Below are 26,166 nucleotides of genomic sequence, written 5' to 3' on the forward strand. Positions count from 1 at the left end.
CACGACTCCCGGGACTGCGGTGCCATGGCCCCCAAGGCCTTGAGGGAGTGGTGTCAGAAGGTGCTGGAGGTCCAGCATTTGTCGCGTCGCTGCTCCGGGTCTAGGGGCCGTTCCCGGGACCGCTCGCGAAACCGGAATCCAGGTCTTCACCTTCAGATTCCGGTAAGCGACGCCATAAAAAGAAGTCGAAGAAGCGTGTTCGCTCTCCAATGTCCCCCCGTCGCTCCTCGGAGGCGGACGAGGGGGACAGGGTCCTCGCCCCTGCAGCTCCTCTGGAGCCGGAGAGTCCCGCAGCCTACCTGCCATACCCCGGGTCCGACAGCGATGCAAGAATTTCTTGCTGCTTTGAACGCCTTTATAGGCCTCAGGCTCTTGCCGGTACACCTTCGGGCCCCGCGGTCCTGTGTCCAGATCCTGCTGGCCCGGCAGCTCCGCCATCGGCTCCAGCCCTGGCGCCACAGGATGCCATTTATCCCGCCCTTGACCCGTTTCCCAGACCATTTTGTTCCGGCCTGGGATCCAAACTGGGAGCCGGCCCTGGTCCGGCCCCGTTCCAGACGCTGTTCGTCCCCTCTCCGGCTCTGCCGCCACGACCGGCTCCCTCTACGCCAGAGGCGGACGACGCCTGGGAAGGGTCCGGAGATCCGCTTGCTCGGCAGTGTGACTCCGAACTCGATTGGGTGGACGACTTGGAGGATGCTGGCGACCTCGATGTCTCTACTGACCCGGGGGTTCGCCTCGCCCCCACCTACTATGGAGGAGGGTGCCTCCTACGTGATGGTCCTCCGTCGGGCTGCTGAGGCCCTCAACCTTGACCTCCCCACGGTGGCCCTCAAGACCAACCTCCTCGCCGAGGTCCTACAGACAGTCTACTTCAGCTTAGCCGCTGCTTCCCTTTAATGACGCCCTTACAGAGGTCCTCTTGGGCACTTGGTCGAGGCTGGCCACGGGGGCACGGTGGATAAAAACGTCCCAAGCCGCCACCGACCGGCGCCCGGTGACCCCGTTTTCTTGACCACTCACCCTATGCCTCAGAGCCTGGCCATTCAGGCCACGACGTCGCAGAGTGCCTTTCCTACGGCCCCGCCGGATAAGGACTCTAAAAGGCTGGACCAGTTTGGGAATGGTAGTTCTCTTGGGCCAGCCTCGGGCTGCGGTCGGTGAACACAGCCTGCTTGTTGGGCCGCTACTCCCATGCGGTGTGGTACGCCGTTGCTCAGGTGTTGCGTCAATGTCCTGAGGAGGTGTAGGCTACCCTTTCTCAGGCAATTGCTGAGGGCAAAGACGCGGCTAAGTTCGCCATTCGGTGTGGTTTAGACACCGCCGACTCCCTGGGCAGGGTGATCTCTACGACCGTGGCGTTGTGGTGCCACGCCTGATTGAGTTCGACCGGGTTTTCTCCCGATGTCCAGAGTTCACCCATGGACATGCCCTTTGATGGCACCCACCTGTTTGGTGACAAGGCGGAGAGTGCACTTGAGAGCTTTAAAGACTCGCGGGTTATGGCCAAGTCCCTGGGTCTTTCTTCTAAGAACCCGGCTACTCCTGGTTTTCGTTCCATTCTTAGTCAGGGTCGAGGCGCCCGGACGTGCCCTTCCACCAGGCCTGTGCAGAACCAGCCGCAGCGAGGTCGCGGTTTCCGCAGGGGCGGGTCGGGGTACCAGCATGCGGGTCAGTCCACCTCCACCCCCGCTGCTTCCACCTCTAAACTCTCCTAATCTGTGCTTCAGGGAGCACCCCACGCCGGCGGGCGGCAGGATCCGCCACCACCTCCCCCGATGGCGCGAGATTACGTGAGACAAATGGGTGCTGCAGATAATCTGCAAAGGTTACTCCCTTCCCTTTCAGTCCCCACCCCCGACCATGCCACCTCTGTGCCACCGCATGTCGGAGGATCATTTGGCTCTCCTCCAGCAGGAAGTCGCGGCCCTCTTGGCCAAGGGGGCCATCGAGTGCGTTCCTGGGCCAGAAGTAGGGAGTGGTTGTTATTCCCACTACTTTCTGGTCCCCAAGAAGGACAAAGGAGGTCTGCGTCCTATCCTGGACCTTCAGGACGTGAATCGCTTCCTCCGGAAGGAGTAAGTTCAAGATGCTAACTCTAGCTCAGGTCTTGGCTGCCCTCGACCCTTGAGACTGGATGGTGGCGTTGGACATGCAGGACGCGTATTTTCACATCCCCGTCCTGCCGGCCCACCGGCGTTACCTGTGGTTCACGGTGAACAGTAGCATTTTCAGTTTACTGTGCTCCCCTTCGGCTTACCAAAGCCCCTCGGGTGTTCACGAAAGTGATGGCGGTGGTTGCAGCTCATCGGTGCAGGTTAGGGGTGTCAGTCTTCCCCTACCTCGATGACTGGTTGTTGAAGGCGGGCTCACCCCAGGCAGTCGTCACCCACCTTCAGACTATGGCCGACCTCCTGCATTTGCTGGGGTTCTCCCTCAACGTGCCGAAGTTGCACCTGAGTCCCTCTCAGAAGCTCCCTTTCATCAGAGCGGTTCTGGATTTGAAGCAGTTTTGGTTTTATCCTCCCGAGTCCGGGATATTCAGGCAATGATTCCGATCTTTCAGCCTCTATCCCGGGTTTCAGTCAGGATGACCCTCCGGCTCCTGGGCCTAATGGCCTCATGCATTCTGCTAGTGCAACATGCAAGATGGCATATGCGGGCTCTGCAGTGGGACCTGAAGTTCCAGTGGGCACAGCATCAGGGCAACCTGTCCAGATCTCAGAGGGCACTGCACGACAATTGGAGTAGTGGCTCACGAATCGCAATTGGGTCTGGGGCAGATACCTCTCCATTTCCCCAACCGGAGCACACAGTGGTGACAGATGCATCCCTCCTGGAATGGGGAGGTCACTTGGGAGAGGCGGAGATCAGGGGCATTTGGTCTCCGGCCCAGTCCCGGCTCCACATCAACCACATCAACCATCTTGAGCTTCGGGCAATCCGACTTGCACTGAAAGCATTCCTTCCCTCTGTCCGGGGAAAGTGTAGTGCAGGTGTTCACGGACAACACCACCGCCATGTGGTATTGCAACAAACAGGGTGGGGTGGGGACGTTGACCCTATGTCAGGAGGCTCTGCGCCTCTGGACATGGCTGGAACATCAAGGCATTACTTTGGTGGTTCAACACCTGGCAGGGTCTCTGAACGCCAGGGCAGACGAACTTACCCGCCGGTGCTTGATGGATCACGAATGGCGTCTGCACTCGGACGTGGCGCGAGGTCTCTTTCAGCAGTGGGGAGAGCCTTGGTTAGATCTATTCGCCACCGAAGAGAACGTGCAATGTCATCAGTTCTGCGCGTTGGAATTTCCAAGGTGGCACTCGCTCGTCGACGCTTTTCGTCGCGAGTGGAGTTGCGGTCTGTTGTACTCCTTTCCGCCTCTACCCCTTCTGGCCAGAGTGCTGAAGAAGATCCGGCGCGACCGGGCCCAAGTTATTCTTGTGGCTCTGGACTGGGCTCGAAGAGTATGGAATCCAGAGCTACTCAGTATGAGCATCGATCCCCCAATCCGTCTGCCTCTTCGGAAGGATCTTCTGTCGCAGCAGCAGGGGACGGTCCTCCACCCGAACCTGTCCAGCCTCCACCTCCATGCGTGTAGATTGAGCGGTGACAGTTGACGGCTTTCGACCTTCCTCCTGAGGTCTGTAATGTCATTCTGGCAGCCAGGCGTCCCTCCACTAAAACGGTATACGCCTGCCGACGGAACAGATTTGTGGCATGGTGCACAGCAAAGGCTGAGGATCCCCTTTCTGCCCCTCATTCTGAGGTTCTTCTATTTCTCCTGTCTTTGGCCCAGCAGGGCTCTAGTCTGGGCACTATCAAAGGTTATCTTTCTGCCATTTCCGCCTTCTTGCAGCTTCCTGATCAGCTTTCAAGTCCCCGGTTGTTAACCATTTCCTCAAAGGCATTACACACACATTCCCTCCCGTGCCTTTCATAGTGCCTCAATGGGACTTGAATCTTGTCTTGACTTTTCTGATGTGCGCTCCCTTTGAGCCTCTTCAAAACTGTCTTTTACATCTTCTTACTCTAAAGACAGCTTTCCTGGTAGCTATCACCTCTGCCAGGAGAGTGAATGAGCTCCAGATTCTTTTTTCCAAACCTCCTTTCCTTACAGTTCATCCGGACAAGGTGGTTCTGGGGACCCGTCGTTCTTTCTTGCCAAAGGTTGTCACGCCCTTCCATATCGGGCAGACCATCACTTTGCCCACCTTCTTTCCGCCTCCGCATCCTTCCAGGGAGGAGGAGAGGCTCCACCGTCTGGACCCAAAACGTGCGCTTGCTTTCTATCTGCAGCGTACACAAAAGTTCTGGGTGGATGATCAACTCTTTGTTGGCTACGTAGGCACCAAAAAAAGTTGGGCGGTGCACAAACTGACCTTTTCCCGGTGGGTCGTTCTGTGCATCAAAGCATGTTACTCCTTGGACAAGAAGGAGCCTCCTGTGGGGCTGCGTGCCCATTCGACCAGGGCAAATGCAGCCACTACTGCCTTGGGACGCGGTGTTCACTTGCAGGACATTTGTCAGGCAGCTACGTGGGCCTTGCTGCACACGTTTACAAAGCACTACTGCCTTGACAGTGAAGTCCGGAGAGACGGCTTCTTTGGCCGTTCTGTTCTCCGTGACTTCCTGGTTTCATTTTGTTTGCAGACCCACCACCGGGGTTGGTATTGCTGGGGTATCTATTCTAAGGTAAGGAATCTATCACTAACATGTCTTTTTCAGATGCACAAGTTACTACTGGTGTAACGATATATCTGTAAGAGACATTAGTTAGTGATAGATTCCGTACCGCTCCACCCATCCTCCCCGTTCTGTGAACTGATTACTAGGGTTAAGCCCTAGTGTTATGCACCAATGGTCAGTATCTTGCATGGCTCTGCGTTCCTGGCGCGGAAAGTCGTGTACAGAACTGACGTCCGCGCGCATGGGTGTCGCCTAAGTACTCTCCGTGACGTCATCTTGGCGCTGACGACGCCAGTGATGGACGCGGAGCCTCAAGACGCCACTTACTGACGCGCAAGGGTACTGCTAAGCAAAACTTTCCAGATCCAGTCTGATGCCTGGGGATATTCTAAGGTAATAGAATCTATCACTAACTAATGTCTCTTACAGATATATCGTTACACAAGTAGTAACTTGTGCATATGGCCATTTTGCAAAGTATCATCATATACAAACTGTCTCCCTGCCATCTAGTGTTGGACCCGAACGTTTACACCTTGTTTTTAGGTCTCGCCTAGCGTTGCAGCACATGCGTTGCTCGCTCGGCAAGACATATTGTTAATGTGGAGATTTTAGACGGGGGTTTGAAGCCCCGTCCCTCTTTTTCATTGGCTGGCGTCACAGTTTATGCTAAACGGTGGCCTGCCATTGGAAATGAGGTTTTTTTGTTGCTGCCCTTTCCCCTTTTCGTCTGGCCCGTCCGGACAGGATTGTCTGCTTTGTGCTGTTGCAAAGCAATTTCCTATCTTTAGGGGGCCCTCTGTTTTCACTCAGCCGCGTATTTATTTTTGCATCGCGCTTTCACTTAAAGTGAAAGTGCAATACAAATATAAACAAGCGGCTGCCTTACCGCAATGGCGAGCGCTTGTTGAAATATGATGCCTATGATTGAACTGGGGCCCTCAAGCGCAGTAAGAAACGAGCATACCTTAAAACAGAGGTGGACACATGATTTTCTCTCAGTCAGTGTCCGAGATCCTATTGACGTTGTCAAAGTGCGCCACCCTTTCCCATTTGGACTCGTCATCCGTGTCAGAAGTGTCACTCACTGAGCGCTGCAAAGCCGCAGCAGCAAATAAATAGAGCATTCTTGTTTCCAGTTCAGAACTGGTCTGCTCTCTCCCTGCCCGCCCCTGCTTAAAAACACTTTGCCCGGGGGTAGTTTAGATTAAAGAGCGGTCACAGGTCAGACGTTCACAGATATTTCGAGCCATAAATACATATTTTCACAACTCCGAGGCCGAGCGCGCACTGGTCAGACGGTCATGTTCGAGTAAAGGGGACAGCGTGTTCGAGTCTTACAGATTACTGAAGGGCAGCATTTTCCAGTGCAAACCATGTATTATATTTTAAGAACGCACATCACAGTGATGCTAGTTCTATCAAAACACATATTGCTGTATGATTTAAAATCGTTTAATGCAACTGAATAATTTCAGTGAAAATAATTGTCTGGGCTTCTTCTGGGATGAGAACAAATTTATATAATTAAAAATGCCATAACAATGGACTGGGTTACAGAGGTAGAAAACACTGCAAGACTATCCTTGTTCAGGATCTCACCCGTTATTTCATACTAACATGTGTTCTACCAAACGCAATTTAATGAAATCAAGCAACATATTATATAGGAAGTGAACATGGTAAAGCAATGCAGACATTTGTAGTTAAACAAAGTGAATCAATGCATAATTGCATATGTACACCCCCATGCACATACCCACACATATGTATAATATTATATATATAATTATATTACATATGGTCGATATATTGTATTTACATGTATTGTGTTCAGTAAATACATATGTGAATATATATATACACTTATACAACAAACACTGCACATAATGTCTACGTGTGTGCATAGATTGTTTCAGAGGTTATCTGAATATATAACGTCAGTAATGCTGCAGGAGTCTGTGTCTCATCCGCCACCCCCTGCCTCACTGTCCCTTTTTCCTCAACTCCAATCTCCCTACAATTAACACCACCTCGCTCCCCCCACCAGCATGCGTGTGGCGGCACAGCTCATCTTGATGTTTGTATATAGTGTTATTCTTACATAGTATAAACTAACCTTTGTGTATGCCGATCTGTGGCACTCTTTTTAGGTCTTGTTCTCTCTCTGCCCCCCTCAACACACTTTTTTTTTAAAACTTTAATAAGCATGGCGCAGTCTTCACGGACACCGCGCTATGCAATGCAAATAGGTGTTGCTTTTGGTATTGTTAATAACAATGCCTTTTATGTTTTTTTAAAGGCATTGCCATTTACAATGTTAATAGCTCAAAATAATGTCATTGCGAGACCTATTGCATTGTAAATGCTTGTTCTTTAAAGGTATCTGATTCACATGACCTGTTGTGACTAGACCCTTGGCCCACAATGCACAAGCACACTGACTCCACCTCAGATTATTTTCCACTCTGCAGACAAGTAGTGTAAGTGGAATGTAGTGTTGAAGACACTGTGGGTTGTACACAGTCAAGGAAGTTAAAGAACATGTAAAATATGTGTGATCATTGCTTGCTTCCAGGAGGGTGGACGCATGTGAATTTACAGCACTACATGCTGCGAACAGATGTTTACAGCGTAACATTTTACATTCATAGCATGCGTAGCTGTAGATACACATGCTCTGCATACACTATAAACCATTTCCTCTCCAAAGTGGAGGCTATCAACCAGATGTTTGAAAAAGTGCTCCTAATACAGCTTGGCCAACTAAAGCCTGTTGGCGTGCTAGAACATCTGCACAACAATACTTGGCAAATGTATGTGGCGTTCACCAAGTAGCAGCCTTGCAGATATCCCTCAGTTTTTTTTTTAACCTTAAAAGCCTAGGATTGCATCATTTTTACATGTAGTGGGCTCTGGGAGAAAGGGAAGTGTGCACTTAGCCTTCGCATAGCAAGTCTGGGTGTGCTTAAATATCCACCTTGCAATGCTTGCTTTCAAAAAGTCATGGCCCCAGTGAGGTTTGGCAAAGACTACAGAAAGTTGAAACAACCTTGGGCACAAATTTGAGATTGTCTGGCGAACTACCTAGCTTGAATAAATGGTTTCATGACTTTAAGAGCTTGGAGTTCACTAATGTGTCTTAAGGAGGTGGTTGGTTTAAGAAAGCCAACTTCTAAGGTAAGATTTGTAGTTGACATGAGTGACGGGGTTCAAAACAAGGACCCATGAATCACGTGAGGACTACATTAACGATCCTAACAGGTGCAGGACTCGATTTCAGAAGTGTTTAATGACTTATCTTAAATAGCGAAGAGTTCTGGCTGTTTTGAAGGTATGTTGCAAATGCAGTAAAGTGTAAGCGTGCAGAGCTGTAGGCGAGGCCTGCTTTGTACAAGTGTTAGTGGTAAAAACGACTTTAGGAACTTTAAAGACTTTAAAGAAATCTAACTGCCTGGACATGCAGTAATGCGTGAACCTTTTCCACTTGGTGGTGTAACAGGACCGAGCAGTGGGATTTCACTCATCCCGAATGATAAACATGCATGGCTGTGGAAGATTGAGGGATCCGAACTCTAGGTTTTAGACTGCGTGGTTCAGTTGTTTTTGATTTGGGTGTCTGGCCTGTGCTGAAATGTCTTGTGAAGTCTCACTGACATCTCTAGGAACACTCAGCTGCTGCACCTAGGTTGGTGCCACTAGGATGAAGGTCATGGACACCTGCTTCGTCTTCCTCACCATGTGTGGGTGAGGTTGAGAGGTGGAAAAGCATAGGTAATTATCCCTGAGCAGTTCATTCATAGTGCGTTGCCCATGGACTGTGGGTAGAGGTATCTGGGGGAAAACTGTAGGCTTTTTGCATTTTTGAGAGTGGCAAACAGGTCTGTTGTTTGAGTCCCCCTACAACTGAAAGGACTGGTGAAGGACTTGTGAATGGAGTATCCAGTCATGGAGTTGTTGATGGATCCTGCTGACTAGGTCTGAAAAGCCGTTCTCCAATTCTGGCAAATACTATGCCAACAGGTGAATGTTGATGCAGGTTGCCCAAAGCCACATTTACTTAGCTGTTGTAGAGAGCTAGGGCGAGTGGGTGGTCATGTAGTCTGTTTTTATTAGTACTGCTTTGCCCCGCAGAAGTGAGAGAACTACTCGGTCTGATGGCTTGCACCTCCAGGTAATTTATGTGGAACCCCTGATGCTGAGGGATCCAGGAGTCTAGGATAGTCATTTCATGGAAGTGAGCATCCCATCCCACAAGAGACACATCAGTGGTGATTCTCACCATCAGAAGGGGCTGCCTAGAAACAGTTTGTTGATGTTCCACCAAAGCAAAGATTGTTGAGCCCTAGTTGTTACCAACATCAGATCCTCCCAGTGTCTTTCTACCTGTGCCCACCCTGCGGTGATTTGGAAGAGTTGAGTTCTGGTTCCTTCTCAAAGGCCAAGAGGTGTTTTTTTCCAGGATTCGGATGAGTCCTAGAGTGGGAGGTTTGGCAAGTAATTTGTCTGTGTCTCAGTGGATGAAGAGCACTTTCTGCCTTGCATCGAGAACCTCAGAGTTTTTCTCGAAGACGGACCCCTGTATGGTAGACAACTTTGCAATTGGGGGAGCTTTGGCATCAGCAGAAATGCCGGTTGCTGAGGTGCTTTCAACATCTATTGTACCTCCGAGTGCTGTTTTCTGGAGCTTTGGGTGGAATGTGGTGGTGATTTTAGTACTGAGTGTGGCTTTTTGGTGCCTCGGTACTGAGATGATGTGGAGCTGCTGTGCAGTTTGGTGGCTCTAGATGAGGTCTTCACATGCGTCAACCCAGCCTCTTGTGATCGGGGTGACCTGGCTGGAGGAGTGGAACCCAAAAGTTTGTCTCATTTCTGGCTCAACTCAGGGCTTCATCTCCGACCTTCATGAGAGTGGTGCTCTGCCTCCGTCAAGGTGCATTTTGTAACTTGAGGCTTACATTGAGATGCTCTAGAGGAGCATGACATTAACTTGGTCTTCGGCCAGGGGCTGGTGTATGTTGCACCACTGGTCAGAGGAACCCTGCCTTCTCCCAGATGGTGGAGTCCTTGGAGAAGATGGCCTCTGGAATCTCCTCTGCTTGATCTGCCAGAGTGCTGGAAGGGCCAGCTCCTCCACTCCAGGCATATCACTGTCTCAGAAAATGTAAGCATCTCTGATGAGAGGTATTTCGTGTTACAGTTAGAGCAGAACTGGAAAGATATACAGTCCATACTCTTGCCCTAGGTGCATTCTCCAAGAAGCATCAACAAGGACATGATGAGACTAGCCAAGAACTGCAGCTCAAGGATGCGGTGCGTCGAAGCATAATGGTTGGCGACCATTGGACCTGAAATTCCTGGTGTCACGGATGGATTGATTCTCACAGTGGCTTTGTTTTCATCATGGTCAAAGGGTGGTCTGTTGGAACCAAGAAGAAAGGACTGTTGTGTTACCACATCAATCCCAGAGCAGGATTCCAGAAATTCCGAGTCTGGTGGCGTAAGAAAACAGGCAAGTGTAACCAGTGCGCTGGTGCATTGTGGGCCAAGGGTGGAGTCACAACAGGTCTTGTGACTAAGACGTCTTCAAAGAAAAAACAAGTTACAAACATCCGGGCTCAGGAGTATGCGGGCCACATGTATCTGCAGCCACGCATGCTACAAACATATGTATATGTTCATAGCATGTACACACAAATGCAGTCTTTACATATGTATAAACATCCTACAAACTACAGCACTGCAAGTGTTACTGATTTCTAAAAAAAAAAAAAAGATTATAATACTCCTGATGTTTGGTCAATGTTTTAAGCTATATATTCCAACGTTTAGGGGTCTCATTTCAGTTAGAAAAGGCATCAGACTACCGGTGTACAAAAAAAAGGAGAACATGGCAACCGACCTTGTGTAACTCCACAGGAGTTGGCGACATGATTTCTTTCATTTCTTGCTTCAGTTTCTTCAGGGCCACTGATTTCCTCCCCACGTCAGTTGGCAAAGTATTGCTGCGGACAGACTGGCTGTAATGGGTTTTCACCGAGCTCCTATCCTGGAAGCTGGCCTGCCTGCCCAATGGGCTGCGAGGTTGTGGGCTCTCGTGGTTCAGGCTCAGAGTGCTGCCGGACATGATGGTGGCCTAGAGCATCAATATACAGTATCTTGTTAATGTCACAGAAACAAACAGAAAATATGAGTTTTGTATTTTTTATGAAAGACGCAAACTTTTTCCACTGACAAACACAGCAATCGCGCAGGGCCCAGTAAAAGGGGAGTGAAGCAATCCCTGTATTGTGTCCGTTTTGTGAATCCCATACAAAACAGATGGGATATTTTCTGATAAAGTTTAGAATAGTAGACAAAGATTTTACACACAACCCAAATGTTTAATATGAAACCTTTTTGAAATGGGTAAATGTGTGTCCACTCATGAGTTGACATGGCACATTATGCTTTTTGTTTTTTCTTGTGTTCATGAAAGAAATATTTATTTGCTCTTTGTATACCATTTGTGTGCCACCATTCAGTGACGTCTTCAGAAACAACATAGAGCACCCACAAAAAAATATTTACAACATTGGTAGATTCATGAAAATGAATCTGGCTGCGTATCTCAGACTATGTGGATACTGGAAGTGGGGTGGTATGTCGGCCTTGGTACTTCCTGTCTGGAGCGCCAAACACAGCAAATGTACAAGACAGGAAAACATACAGCAATGTTGCCTATGCGCTGTATTTTATCTCCTAGCACCAGTGAAAATGATTTTTCATTTTCCAAAGACAATTCACCGCTTTGAGGGTTTGGCAATGGAAAATTTAAGAAACAGTACCCGGTCCATCTTGTTGCAATGGTATAGTAAAACCAAAGGGGATGATGGGTGGAGTGCTGAACATTGCAAGCACTCACCCCCAGTCAACTGATCTGGGTTGAATCCATCATCATTCTTCAACTCCACCACCCCAGTTCAGACATGGCCATATGCAAATCAGTCTGACCCTGTGCCTCATGGGAACAGTCCAGCCCGAACTGCCAAGCCATGTCTTCCCTGGACGGTAAACAAGCATCCTAGGACCGGTTTCTGGCTAATCAGCCGTCATCAGCTAGGCTAGCTTGAATCCAGTGGCAAACTAAGCAAGAGACCCACGTCTGGGCATACCCTGCTTTCTTTAGTTTTCTTTTCATGTCTTCCCTGGACCGGAAACAAACATCCTAGGACCGGTTTCTGGCTGAAACCGGTCCTACGATGCTTGTTTCCAGTCCAGGGAGGACATGGCTTGGCATTTCGGGCTGGACTGTTCCCATGGGACACAGGGTCAAGACTGATTTGCATATGGCTGGGTTCAAACTGGAATAGCATGGTGAGCAAAAAAACTATGGATTTAAGCCCAGATCTCTGTACTGAGGTGAATGTATGACATTGTTCTGCATTCTGTCCATCAACTATTGTATTCTGTCCATCAACTATTGTTTTTGCAATGGTATAGTGGACCTGCCGGCACTCGGTTATTGCCGAAACAGCTCCTCTCATGTCGGCGAAAACAGTTTTGAAGCTAAAAGTTTGCCTGGTCCACTGCCATTACTAGAGTTTGTGAGCGGGCTAGTACTGAGCCAATGGAGATGTTACCTCCCCCTCCACAGCCGTTTGGGGGACCGCTTGAAAACTGTAAACAGTGAGAAGAGTAAAAGGAAGGTGCCAGCAATCAGGATGAACTTAACTATTAAGAAACGATCTTACAAATATGTTTAATATGTAAAATGGCACATATGCTTTTTTATGGTGTAGAGTTAATGTAACCGCAAGTCCCTGATTGCCCTCTTGTGTTCTGTGATAAACTTTAAATTATTAGGTTGGTTCATAAGCTCCCCTTTCAGAACTGTTTCGAAACAGTGTGGATATTTAGTCCATATATTTGACAAACATGCTTCAAAACCATTTCGAAAAAGTTTCTTTGTGGTCGGTGCATCATAGTAAAGAGATTCATGCATCATATACGTAACAAGCAAAGATGGCCTTAAATGGCGACCGTGCGAACGCGCAGCGGTCACGCGCAGCGGGCGCGCCGATTGTGCGCCGAAGGCGCGCCAAAGGTAAGCCCGTCTGCGCCCGTCCGCGCCTGGACCGCGCCCAGTGCCAGGACCCCTGGCCCCCACCGACGGAAGCCGACCCGACGAACCTACAGCGCCGCCGACCTCATCGCACTCAACACCGGCCACATCCCAGGATGTCACCGAGCCGCCCCGAAGCACACCCACGGACCTTTCAGCTGCCACGCCTGCAAGTTCACCTGCATCCGGTCCTTCCCTGCACCCGCCAAGCCGAACTCCAGCAGCACCCACCTCAAGTGTATCCTGCTCAACACCCGCTCCGTCCACAGACACGCCGTAGAACTCTGGAACCTGCTCGACACCACCGCCCCCGACGTTGCCTTCATCACCGAGACCTGGATGAACGCCTCCTCAGCCCCAGACATCGCCATCGCCATCCCAGAAGGCTACAAGATCGTCCGGAGGGACCGAGACAACCAGACCGGAGGAGGCATCGCCATCATCCACAGAGACACCATCCGCATCACTACCAACACCGATGACACCCTCACCACCGCCGAACACCTGCACTTCCAGATCCACACCAACCCGAAGACCACCCTCAGAGGCACCCTGATCTACCGACCCCCGGGACCACGCACACGATTCAGCGAGGACATCGCCGACTTCGTCAGCCCGCACGCTCTCCCCTCCGCCGACTACATCCTCCTGGGGGACCTCAACTTCCACCTGGAGAACAACAACGACCGCAACACCATCACCCTGCTCGACAACCTCGACAACCTCGGACTCAAGCAACTGGTGACCACCCCCACCCACCTCGCCGGACACACTCTCGACGCCGTCTTCTCATCCAGCAAAGACGTCACCTTCAGCCACGCAACAGGACTCCACTGGACGGACCACAGCTGCGTCCACTTCACCTTCAGAAGAACGACGATCCACCACCTCCAGCAACAGGTTGCTCGAAGAAGCTGGAACAAGATCACAGCCGACCAGCTCACCGCCTCCCTGAGCCAGCACCCTCCCGCCAACTCAGCGAACCCCAGCCAGGCCGCCGACAACCTCACGAAATGGATCAACGACTGCGCGGACGAACTCGCCCCTCTGAGAACCCCACCCAGCAGATCCTGCAGCAGAAAAACACCATGGTTCACCGACGAACTCAAGAGCTCCAAGAAGAACTGTCGAGCCCTCGAGAAAGCCTGGAGAAGGGAACCAACGACGGACAACATGACCACCCTCAAGCTCGCCACCCGGAAACACCACCAACTGATCCGCGCCACCAAGAAAAATGCATACAAGGACCGGCTGGACAACAACGCACACAACTGCAAGGAACTCTTCAACATCGTGAAAGAGCTCTCCAACCCCAGCGCCGGAAACAACGACATCACCCCATCGCAAGACCTCTGCAACTCCCTCGCGTCCTACTTCCACAACAAGATCACGGACATACACAACAGCTTCAACAACCAACCAACGCAAGCCACAACCGCAACGACGCCACCCACCACCACCCTCCGCACCTGGACCCCGATCAGCACCGAAGACACCATCCGCACCATGAACTCCATCCATTCCGGATCTCCGACTGACCCCTGCCCTCACCACATCTTCAACAAGGCCGACGCTGTCCTCGCACCCCACCTGCGGGACATCATCAACACCTCCTTCGACTCCGCCACCTTCCCTGAGAGCTGGAAGCACGCCGAACTCAGCGCTCTCCTCAAGAAACCAACAGCAAACCCCACCGACCTCAAGAACTACCGTCCCATCTCGCTCCTCCCGTTCCCGGCCAAAGTCATCGAGAAGACCGTCAACAAACAGCTGGCCGCCTTCCTCGAGACGAATGGATCCCTCGACCCCTCACAGTCCGGCTTCCGAGCGAACCACAGCACCGAGACCGCCCTCATCGCCGCCACCGACGACCTTCGAACCCTGATGGACAACGGAGAAACAGCGGCCCTCATCCTCCTGGACCTCTCCGCGGCTTTCGACACGGTCTGCCACCGCACCCTAGTACAGCGCCTCAGCAACATCGGAATCCAGGAGAAGGCACTGGAATGGATCACCTCCTTCCTCAACGGAAGAACACAAAGAGTCCGCCTACCACCGTACAAGTCAGAGGCCACCAAAGTCATCTGCGGCGTCCCTCAAGGATCCTCACTGAGCCCCACCCTCTTCAACGTCTACATGAGCCCCCTCGCGACCATCGCACGCCAACACAACCTCAACATCATCTCCTACGCTGACGACACCCAGCTGATCCTCTCCCTGACCAACGACCCCGACACCGCCAGAGCCAACCTGCACGAAGGGATGAGAGACGTAGCCGAATGGATGACGACCAGCCGCCTGAAACTGAACTCAGACAAGACGGAGGTCCTCATCCTGGGCTCCACGCCCTCCGCCTGGGACGACTCCTGGTGGCCCCCCGCCCTGGGCACCGCACCCAAACCGACGGACCACGCACGCAACCTGGGCTTCATCCTGGACTCCTCCCTCTCCATGACCAGACAAGTCAACGCCGTCTCCTCGTCATGCTTCAACATCCTGCGCATGCTACGTAAGATCTTCCGGTGGATCCCCACCGAGACGAGGAAGACGGTCACCCAAGCCCTCGTCACCAGCCGACTGGACTACGGCAACGCCCTCTACGCCGGAACCACCGCCAAACTCCAGAAGAGACTCCAGCGGATCCAGAACGCCTCGGCGAGACTCATCCTCGACATCCCCCGACGCAGCCACATCTCCGTACACCTGAGAGATCTGCACTGGCTCCCGGTCAACAAGAGAATCACCTTCCGGCTCCTCACCCACGCGCACAAAGCCCTACACGACCAAGGCCCGAGCTACCTCAACAACCGGATCAACTTCTACACTCCCAAGCGCCTCCTCAGATCAACCAACCACGCCCTCGCCGCCGTCCCCCGCATCCGAAGAGCGACAACAGGAGGAAGATCCTTCTCCTACCTGGCCGCCAAGACCTGGAACTCACTTCCGACCAATCTGCGCCTGACCCAAGACCACCTCTCCTTCAGGAAGAAGCTCAAGACCTGGCTGTTCGAGCAGTAGCGGCACCCCCCCCCCTCCCAGCGCCTTGAGACCCTACGGGTGAGTAGTGCGCTCTACAAATGACCTGATTGATTGATTGATTGAGTTATAAACTATGAAACTTTTTGAGCGCACTTCTCGTGCATAAAGACCTTCCTTGACAACATTTGGCCTTGAAAAGAGCACCCCACAAATAACAGAGAGGAGCTATTAGTTGCTCTAACATGAACGTAGTTGGCCAGAATGTGGGCACAGCCAGTTCATCTCCATCTACACTGCCTTTAGTTTTCTCCATAGTTCTCTACCAGCCCTTCTTTAGCAGCGCTATCTGACCATATGTGGTCATCAGCGGGGGACACAGAGGAGCTATATAAACCTGTGTCACCCTGGGGTGATCCTGTTTGTGTCTGGATTCCCCATGGACAGTGGCGCACCAAGCCACTGGAACCCGTCCACCATGACCCACTAATTGTTATAGATCTAATCTGGTGTAAACTGAAATAATGCCATATATTATAACTAGAACCAACAGCCAGGAATCTCAAATCTAATATTAGAGTTTCAGGTGGGTATTGGGACTTGTTAGAAAGAAAGGGCTAACTTGGTGCTGGTTCAGGTCTTCTAACCCTACATTGGTTCACCCAAGGTTCTGCGTAGTTTCTGGTGAGTGCAGGGCTGAGCTGATGGTGGTCCAGGATTTCTACTTCCACTGCCAGGCTGCCCATGGGTTTATGATTTCATGGTGTAACCAGTGTGCATTAGTGCTCCCAAGCAGGAAGAGTGCCTCAAGCGCTTTCCTGGTTGTTGGTTTTCCATATACATGCAGTTGATCTTTATCAAGATGTCATATTCTGAACTTTTGGTGATGGATACACTTGTCGGTTTTCTGTGCCTTCCACTAAAGGAAATGTACATAGGGACATGTGTGAATTCTCAGGAAAATAATAAGTGTTGAGGTTTGAGTCGTACTCTGTATATTTGAACAAGTTTAACAACGCCTTGCGTGATGCTAAAAAAAAAAAAAAGCTAGGTCCTACTTAGAATACTGACATAGTAGTCCCTGACACTTGCCTGGCTTGAGACCTTATGGTTAGTTTTGGGTAGATCAAGGACAATGCATGAGTGGGCTTACTGTAGCTAGTGAGTATGATTTCTGCTTATTTCCTCCCTGAGAGTACTGGAACGCCAACGACATTAGTAGGGCTGGTGTTACAAATGTGCGAGTCTTTCCACCCTGGTGGGCCAGACCACAAATAGTAATAACAAAAGTTTTGTTAGAACTCGTACTGAACAACTTGGGCGTGGGAGCGGAGCTTTCCCTACTACCACATTCCTGTTTTTAAAGGTGTGTAATCCGGGGACAAAGAGAAAAAGGTCTCACCTTTTAGATTTGTTGGTTTGCCAAACGAGGAATGGAATGTACCATGTCATGCTCAGGTAATATTTTCTTGACAACTCTCTCCATCCTTTTACTGGGCCCATACAAACCTGGAACAAGCGGCCTATGGTATCATGCCAAAATAGCTTCACGGATTCTCAAATCAAAAAGACATGTCCACGTGTTGTTCAATTTACAAAACCTCTTAGGTGTTTGATAACAACTGCTCGTGCCATGCAATCTGACAGCAGTCCACCTGACTACGTAAAGCCGCTTCGCAGCGCAGAAGTTCTGCCACCTCAATTCTATCTTGTGGTTGCCTCCAACGTGGGGTTTTCAAGGTGCTCCAACAACAGACTGTAAACCCTTTTAAGAGGGTCACAGTAGCCGCTCCCACTCAGAAGGAGGGACAAAAAAACAATTCAGCATATCCTCTGCCAAAGATAAAAAGTTAGTGTGTTCCTGTTTGTCAGTTTCCAGGAAATCAGATCACAAGGATAAAGTTAAATGAATATAGCGTCTATGTATTCTCTTCACAAGCCATCAAAGCTAACAAATTAAACTGAGCAAAGGACAAGCTGTTAGTTTGAGAAGTTCTTTCCGAGGCAGCAGTTTTGACTTTGTAACTTGGCAGCAAGACCGTATCTTTTAATACCGTGTTCTTTGAAGAACTAGAAGTCTGAATCGAGAAAAGCCAGAGACAAAGGTTGTGTAAGTGCTGTATAAACTTTTTTCGCTGCCCCTCCCGAAACTTCTGCATAAGTATTTATGAAAGCAAGCAGCGCACAGCAGCACAAGTGCACACAGGGCGCCTCTCTTCAGAATATCAAAATCATTGTCAATGCATTCGAGAGGAACAGGCTCAAGTGCTTCAAATGGGAGAGTACTGCAGTGCCAGAACAAGAAGTGCTGTCAGGTGAGAGTGCCAGCAGTTTTACACATGGCCGCAGTCATTTTAATGGGCCGGTACTGGCTGTCCAGAAGGAGGCACGCGCTTTGTGCAAGTGACCTTATGCATTTCTTTTTGTGCCCCATTTGAAGCACTGAGTTTGGATTTATTGTGCGGGGCGGGATAGAAAGTAGCTGCACAGGCACAAAATAAATGGAAAAAAATAAATAAAAGGACAAAAAAATGTATGTACCAGGAGAGCCATGTTTCTCAAATACAGAAGCTTGCCAGCTTTCTCCTGCGAAAAGGGTCAACGTAATTAAAGGAGTGTTTGTCACAAACTAAATAATAAGGATAAAGAAGAAAAAAACAATGTAAAAACAGAGAATACACAGGCAGCTCTGTGCTCAGGCACTGTACCTCCAGCTCACGCAGGATCCCCGACTGGCCACAGGTTTCCAAATCTTCTAGCGCCTGGGACCAAAAGTTCTCCTCTTGCTCGGGCTCCGGGCCATTGTTGCTGCCGGAGAAGCTGCAGGAGAGAGAGAGGCAATCAAAGACCGCAAACGACCATTTCGCGCCAAAACCGGTTATTACTAAAAACACCATGTCTGTGCCTGGTATTAGAGCGGTGACGGCTCTCAGCAGAACTGCAGAGTAACATTAAGGGCACGCTGTGCTCAGATGTCAGCGCAAACCTGCGGTTTGAGCATTACTGCTCTGTCATCTATAAACACAGGTTGGGGAAATGGGCTTGCTGGGAAACCGTGAAATCAGATTGGTTCTCCAAGGTCCGGACCGGCAATCTCTGCAACCCCCCCTATTACCGTTCTCTGTGCTTGCAGTTAGCGCTTTGCAAGTTCTTGCTGTTGGCAGTGCTGCAAAAGGAACAGGGGTATTTTTATTTAGCACTGGACACGCTCTAGGTCAGCAAATTGCATGTGTGTTAAGTGCTAGAGAGGGTGACGTTTTCAATTGTGTTCAGATCCTTCTTTGTGTTGCTATTTGTATTTACCACATATCACCCCTCGGTGCAACATTCACAGTCCTTATCTTTCCTATTACAGATTGAAGTCCCATTGGTTTTGCTTGTGAATCAATGTTTGAACACTGGACCATTGACAGCTCCACTGAAGACAATGGAATGGCTCAGGGCTACTGGTGCCTGGTGCAGACCTTCTGCTCCAACATTTTAAAGTTTGTTTGTCTATGTGTTTCTCTCCTTTTAATTTACATCGTCCCCTCAACAGTCCATCTGTCTCAGTCTATACAAGTTCTTCGAGGCTCTCTCCATCAATATAGGCCCTTGCCGGATACCTCCCGCATGCCATGGGTGACCCATACGTCAAAAATTACCTCCAGTATGTCAGAGCCAGCATTGCTCATGGCTTGCTTCGCCCAACAGGACCTCCCACCCTAATATGCCTTGGTTGACAAGTATTAACTCCAGTATTCTAGCACCAGCATTTTACCATATGGCAAGAATTACTTCTGGCATACCAGTAGCCAGTTACCTTGTGGGCTCTCATAAGCAAAGCATTATATTGTGCATGCCGTAGCCAGCAGCAAACTCATAAAGCACACTAACTAACACACTGTTAGATTAAGTCCCTCAAGCCCTGTCTCATTAATTCTCTCCCTCAGTCTAACTCACATGCTCTCACTTACTCATTCGGATTTAAACTCACTCCCACTTGCTGTCACTCACACCCAAATGTACTCGCACTCATGGAGTCTCACTCGCAAACATATTTGCACACAATCACTCTTTCACAATAACCAACCCACACTCAACTACTGGTGTGCAGGGGGCTCTGATTCGTACATTTGCTGCATAGTTGCCCTGCTTTAATAAATAGGTATCAGTTTGCTCCTCAAGCCTCTGGGCCCTTGTACAACTGCACCTGCTGCATTATTGAGAGCTGTGCCTGTACTCTCTCTCCCTCTCATAATCCCCTCATCAGTCAGTCCAGTTCAAAACAAAGTTTATTTGGACTACACAGTTCTTAAGCATATAAAACCGTCAATAAAAACAAGTTAAAATTGTTCCTTCTTGACTTCCAACCATAAAGCATATCCTAACACGTGTCATAGGTTAAGGCAAGAATTCATTGTTGGGCGCATTTCACATTTCTTTAGCTTGTTAAATACTCTCCCCTAGGGCACACACTTTAAATGCATCACCATACGATTCCAAGGTAAAATCATTAATCCTTTTTTCAACCCTATTTCCGACACATATTCTGCAGACAAGCGAACTTTAGGATGCTAATCGCATTTCAAAAATTCTTTTACTTTTTGAAAAAATCTTTCCATAGCACAGGCTACATACAAACCCCTCATTTCTAGTAAAAGTTCTGCTCCCTGTGCCGTTATTTATGCTATACTTTTTAAAATTGGACGTAAAATTTCTTTCTGTATATCTAAAACCAATTGGTAATCCATTAAATGTGTACAATATCACATGTTGTCCCCATAGAACATTTCCCCTTACTATCAATCATTACTCTTTTTACTGAATTGTTGGATTAGCAGCGGCTAACACCAATTCTCAGCTTTAAAACTTCTCTTCTCAGTCTTCGGCAGGGTAATCTATTGATGTTGGGGAAATTAAATTCATTTTGCCATGAAGTAGCCATAAAACCTACCGATTATTTTCCCCATAGGTACTCCTGATCCTTAACTTGCGAGGTTTCTTTTCCCAGAGACCTAAGTTCCCTCCTCTCAGCCTCAATTTGTAGGGACAGGGGGCTAAACTTGAGCCTCATCATTGTACAAACTTTTACAGGGTTTTTCTTACCCCTTTTGCCCATGTTAAACTTCTCAATATCTCGTTTCTGCACCACTGTGAGACTTTATTATCCTCACCTAGTCCCTGGCGCTGCCAGAATCTTCCTAGGGCCATGCAGACCGTTATATTCCACAAGGTAATACCTGTTTCTAGCCTCACCGCATGCACCATTGAGGATTTTGGCAAGGATAGTAGGTTTTTCATGGCCTTTCCCTCTTCACCGTCCCTCCTCAGTCATTCTAACTCACAATCTTTTACTCACTCACTCACCTTCACTTTCACTTATTCATACCCACACTCACCAATTGTCATTCACTTTCATTCTAATTACACTGTCCAACACACTTAACAAACATATGCATTTTCATTCAGTATTATTCTCAATCACTTGCAAACACACATTCACTCATACATTCACAGAGAGATAATAGATTACTATTTAATTTATTTATTACATTTTTTATTTGAAAAGTTTTATAGAGTGTGAACATGACCCAACCAGGTATCAGAGCGCTGTACATGTAAGCAAACCATAAAAGAAGTTAAGCAGACATAGGGTGATCAACATAGATATAAGGAGACAAAGTAAAACAAGGTTAAGAGGTAGATCCGGGCTGTAAAGCATGAACTAAAAGTTTGTTTGGTAACTTCAAGTCTATAGTTGTAGTCAGCTTTTCAGGAAAGCCCTTTGAGTTCTTTTTTCAATCAGGCGATAAAAGGGTTAGTTCTGATTTTCTGGGGAAGATCAATCTATATTCTTGGAGCGGGGTCAGAGAAGGCGCAGTTGTAAGTGTTCTTCTTGAATATATGCGGTTTCAGTAGTAGAGTGTTTGAGCTTCTTAGTGTTCGGTTGAGACCAGATAGGTCGATTTTTTTTGCCAGGTAAATTGGAGTGTTATAATGAGGCACTTTGTGCGTCAGGCAGGCTATCTTGAACTGGATTCTTGTTTCAATAGTGAGCCAATTAAGTTGAGTTAGATCTGGTTTGATGTGGTCTTGATTTCGTGATCCCGTGATTAGCTCTAAGGGGGGCCAGTTGAGTGTTAGGTAGCCCTACCAGGGTTGTAATTCCGTAGTCTAGGCGGGAGATGACTAGCGTTTGGAATGGTAACTGCATGTTATCTGTTGGCAAAAAAAGGTTTGAGATTCCTTAATGTGTTGAGTTGGTAATTGGCTCCTCTGGTGGTTGCACTGATGTGGTTTTGCATATTCAAATGTTTTTCCAGAGTTATGCCTAATGCTTTAGCGCAGTCCACAACATGAGGTGTGCAGTTGAGCGCCGTTTGTAGTTTGAGAAAGTCTTAAATGGGGGCAGAGTGATTTTGGGAAGCAATCAGGAGGAATTCGGTCTTGAGCATATTTAGCATAAGGTGATTATGAGTTAGCCAATGTTGGGTTTTCAGCGGAGCAGAGTTAAAAGTTTTGATGTCATCGGGTAATGAGATTTTTAGGTATAATTGAGTTTCGTCTGCATACATGTGGTATTGAATGTTTGCGCAGTTCAGAATTTCGGTGAGGAGTTCCATGAGTAGGTTAAGAAAGCGTGGGGGAGAGTGCGGATCCTTGGGGCACTCTAATTGGTACTGGCGTACTTTTAGAGAGTGGTTGATTTTGATTCTTTGTTTTCTGTTGTGAAGGAATGAGGCAAACCAAGTTAAAACTGGTCTGGATAGCCCCAGAGGATATAAATTAAGTTATCATGTTTGACTGTGTGGACTGCCGATGAGAGATCGAGAAGTATGAGAAAGCTGAATTAGTTCTGATCAAGTAGTCTCAAGGCGTCATCAACGAAGTGTATTAGGGCAGATTTGGTACCCTGTCCGGATCTGAAACTCGATTGGAATTGGTCCAGGACTTGAAACTGTTCTATGTGATTACAGAGTTGTTTGAGAACGCATTTCTCAAGTAGCTTGGTTAAGGTCATGCTAGTACTGCATTAGGCTTCTTTGGGATGGGGTGACGTGACTTGTCCTATTTTGAGGCAGTCACAAATCAGGCCCTGCATGAGAGATACATAGACATTTTTAGACCAGAGTGGGAACACAGAGGATCTAAGCTCTTTGAAGCACTTGGCGGGAAGCAGATCATTGAAATGATTTGAAGGTTTCAGGGGGGTTATAATTTTGAATTGTTCGTCATCATCTGGTAGTGAGAAGGTGTTCCACAGCGCATTATTTTTGGAGTATACTTCATCTATCCCGAGATAGGGGAATTTGCCAAGGGTAGACATGGAGAGGGAGTTGGTTGGGCTGGTAAATGTGTGTTTGGTATGGTAAGTTGTAGTTCTAGCTCAATTTTTCTGATTTGGTCTCTGAAGTATGTAGAGAGCTCCTAACTGCTGGGGAGTGAGTTGTTAGGTGAAGAGAGCTGGTTGGTTGAGTGGTTTGCTTGTTGTTTGATGATTTCAAAGAGTTCTTTTGGGTCTGTTTTTGGCATTATCAAGTTGTGATTTAAAGTGATTGGCTTTGGCGCAATGGATGTACTTGTGATGCGCACCTCTGGTCTCCCTCAACTGCTTGAGGTTCGTTATGGAAGGAGAATTTCTTCATGATCTCTTGCGTCTTTCATTGTTAAGGGTGCAAATTAAACCAGGGATTGGATTTTTGCTGGGGATCCTTATATTACTTACTTTTCTTCCTTTGTTGGCAACTCGAAAGCTCAATGGCAGCAGTAGGGCAGGAATCTGGTGCTGGGCATCAGATCCAGCAAGGCATGATTAACAGCAAGGAACCAGAGCGAACAGCAGGTCTAGGGTTAAAAAGGGGAAGACCCGCCTCAAGCACTCAAATGACTGGAAGCACAACCTTATCAGAAGCGGGCTCAGTGCTTGCGATCCTCCCAGTGTTGCTCTGTGGGGCTTCTAAGTGGCACCAAGGATGCACTTGTGTGCACCCGGACAGCCACATTTTAGGAGATATACTGTGCTGCGTGAGTCGATGTGCAAAATATCAGCTAAATGAAATGGAATGTGCCTTTGTGAGGGGATCATAGTTGAACTACACCCCTCACATCCACAACCCAGGTATGCACCTACAGAGTGCTGTGCTTTAAAATAACACTGTGTTGGTGGATTGTCTTTTAGCCCCTCCTCCTGTCATCAGGAGGCTTGAAAGGTTGAAAGGGATGACCTGGGTCCCGGCAGTGCTCATGAAAACATAAAAGTCGTGTTTTTATGAACACTGCTATGTTAAATGATTAACACAGTGGGTGCTGAGTTTCAGGGAATAATGTGGTGTCTCACAGGGTGCAGAGCTTCCCCATGAAGCCCCTGTAGATGAGCCACAATTGCATGATCAATGTAGTATTTCCAGGCTATTTTCAAGGAAGTCATTTTCTCAAACAAAGGTGGTTAGTTTAAAGCAAGAATGTTGATGAATGTCAATATGAAGCACATTATTAACAAGGAGAAAATGTTTGTTGATAATTTAAAAGTGCCTTGTTTCCCATCATAAAATGTCTTGTCTTGTGGGGCTAAGCTTGCATGTCCAACAATATGGCAATTTCTTAGTCACCTTCATACATAACTATATATTGTATCTTCACATTGTTTAAGATCTCATTTATAGCTAGAAGCATGTTTGTTCATTTATTAGGGAAAGAAGAAAGATTTACATATGTGGCCTAGCTATTTGTGAAATAGCACAAAGTATATTTTATTTATAAAAGTAAACAAATATTTACAAGCATGCAGTGACCTCCTGTACTAGTGTTTAGACTTTGGAGCCCAAAAGCTTTAGGTGACAGTTGACCAATTCACAGTTTGTAACCAGATATTCTGGTGTTCTGCCTGAACTCTAAATAGCAGTGAACAGACACACCAAGCTGTGTCCCCCTTCTTCCACATTCAAGACAGCAACTGAAACTCTTCCTAATGTCTTCAAGTTGATAGACATATTGAGAAAGATACATATGCTGTTTGGGGAGTCGTATGCTTTTTGTGACTGAGAAATATTTGACTTTGTAATATGTTCTGATGCCGTTTGTTGACCTTGATAGTTACCACCTGGGATCATCATGGCATTGCAACACTTACCCGCTATTTGCAGGTCGGTCCCATTCGTCCTCCAATCCAGTGTCATTGAAAGGATTATGCCGCTGCCGACTAGCAGGTGATAAGCTGCCCTTCTGTTTCGGATTCCTCCATTCATACGTGTTGAAGTTGTATCCTCCTGAAGCCTGGTAGCTGGGACCTGAAAGTTCACCACATTGTTATTTCCAGGCTAGCATTGATACAGCGTTAATATCCAAACAGGGGTGGCAGCACAGCTGTAGCCCTTCCTTTCGCTATATGGCTGTAGAAGTTCTCCCTTCCTTAGTACACAATTCTACAATCATATTAAAACAAAAAGGTGTTTTTTCAGAAGAACTGTAGTTCCTATGTATGGGGTTCACACCATGTTCAGACAATGCATAAACTGCATACAATGCTTCTGGGTGTAGCATTATTTCTTTATGCCACTTTTCACAATATTACACTGACCATCAACACTTTATTTTGTCTCACTACTGACAGAACCGGCTGAGTAAGGTTGCCAGAATCTTAATTTTGATGATAGTGTACAGTAGATATTTGACAGACAACTGTACATTTGATCTCGATTCTGTTGACCAGAATCACTGAGTCTGGTTGTCACTTCAAATCAATGGCAGCTGACAAAGTCTAGTGAGTCAAGTCAAGTCAACGCTCGCTCAGGGAGTCTGTGCTGTTTCTCCAACCCAGTTGTACAATACAGCTGGGCTGGAAAAACCAAAGTGCGCATGCCAGTTTGGCCAGCTTGAGACAGCTGACCAAACTGACATGCGCGCTTAAAAGTGCACATTTACCACTCCTCCCCCTCCCCCCTCCCATGGCCTGGCCTGGCCTCGCTCCTCCCTGTACATGCTGGCCCAGAGCCAGCAGCTAATACATAAATCAATAGTAACGTATTTTTTTCTTTTTCAGCTGCTGGCTCATAGCCATCGGGGGCGACGATCCTCTGCCATTGCAGAGGAGCCGCTGCTGCTTGAAATGTAGCATTACAGTACGCTTGTGCCAATGCATCAGTAACACATTGAAATAGGGGATATGGTGAAGGCAAAAAGAACCTGAATTGTCCCCATTACGGGTAATTTTGTGCTATCCTTTTTATATACGAGGTTTTTCTTAGCTTGCATCCATGAACAGAAATGCACTGTCTAATTCATAGAAAAGGCTGAATTTTACATGTTGGATTTCAAATATTTTTTTGAAGATATTCTTAGCCTTTGCACCATCCCCTGACTGCAGTCATTTGTATATTTCCTGTAGCCGAGAGCCAGTTATATCGAATGGTATCTTT

The 26,166-nt window shown here is 48.1% G+C and overlaps 1 protein-coding gene across 8 annotated transcripts in view; it reads right to left on the reverse strand.

Annotated features, from left to right (window-relative positions):
- GRIP1 (glutamate receptor interacting protein 1) overlaps nucleotides 1–26,166 on the reverse strand; it is an 819,646-nt gene that overhangs the window by 29,553 nt on the left and 763,927 nt on the right. For all 8 annotated transcript variants that reach the window (XM_078676427.1, XM_078676419.1, XM_078676408.1 and 5 more), the window contains 3 exons: nucleotides 24,882–25,038; nucleotides 18,478–18,589; nucleotides 10,592–10,825 (listed from right to left, as the gene is read on the reverse strand). In XM_078676427.1, the coding sequence (XP_078532553.1) occupies nucleotides 10,592–10,825; nucleotides 18,478–18,589; nucleotides 24,882–25,038 (503 nt within the window). The remainder of the gene's footprint in view (nucleotides 1–10,591; nucleotides 10,826–18,477; nucleotides 18,590–24,881; nucleotides 25,039–26,166) is intronic.

Source organism: Lissotriton helveticus, chromosome 1_1, assembly GCF_964261635.1.
Source record: "Lissotriton helveticus chromosome 1_1, aLisHel1.1, whole genome shotgun sequence".
Taxonomy (NCBI): domain Eukaryota; kingdom Metazoa; phylum Chordata; class Amphibia; order Caudata; family Salamandridae; genus Lissotriton; species Lissotriton helveticus.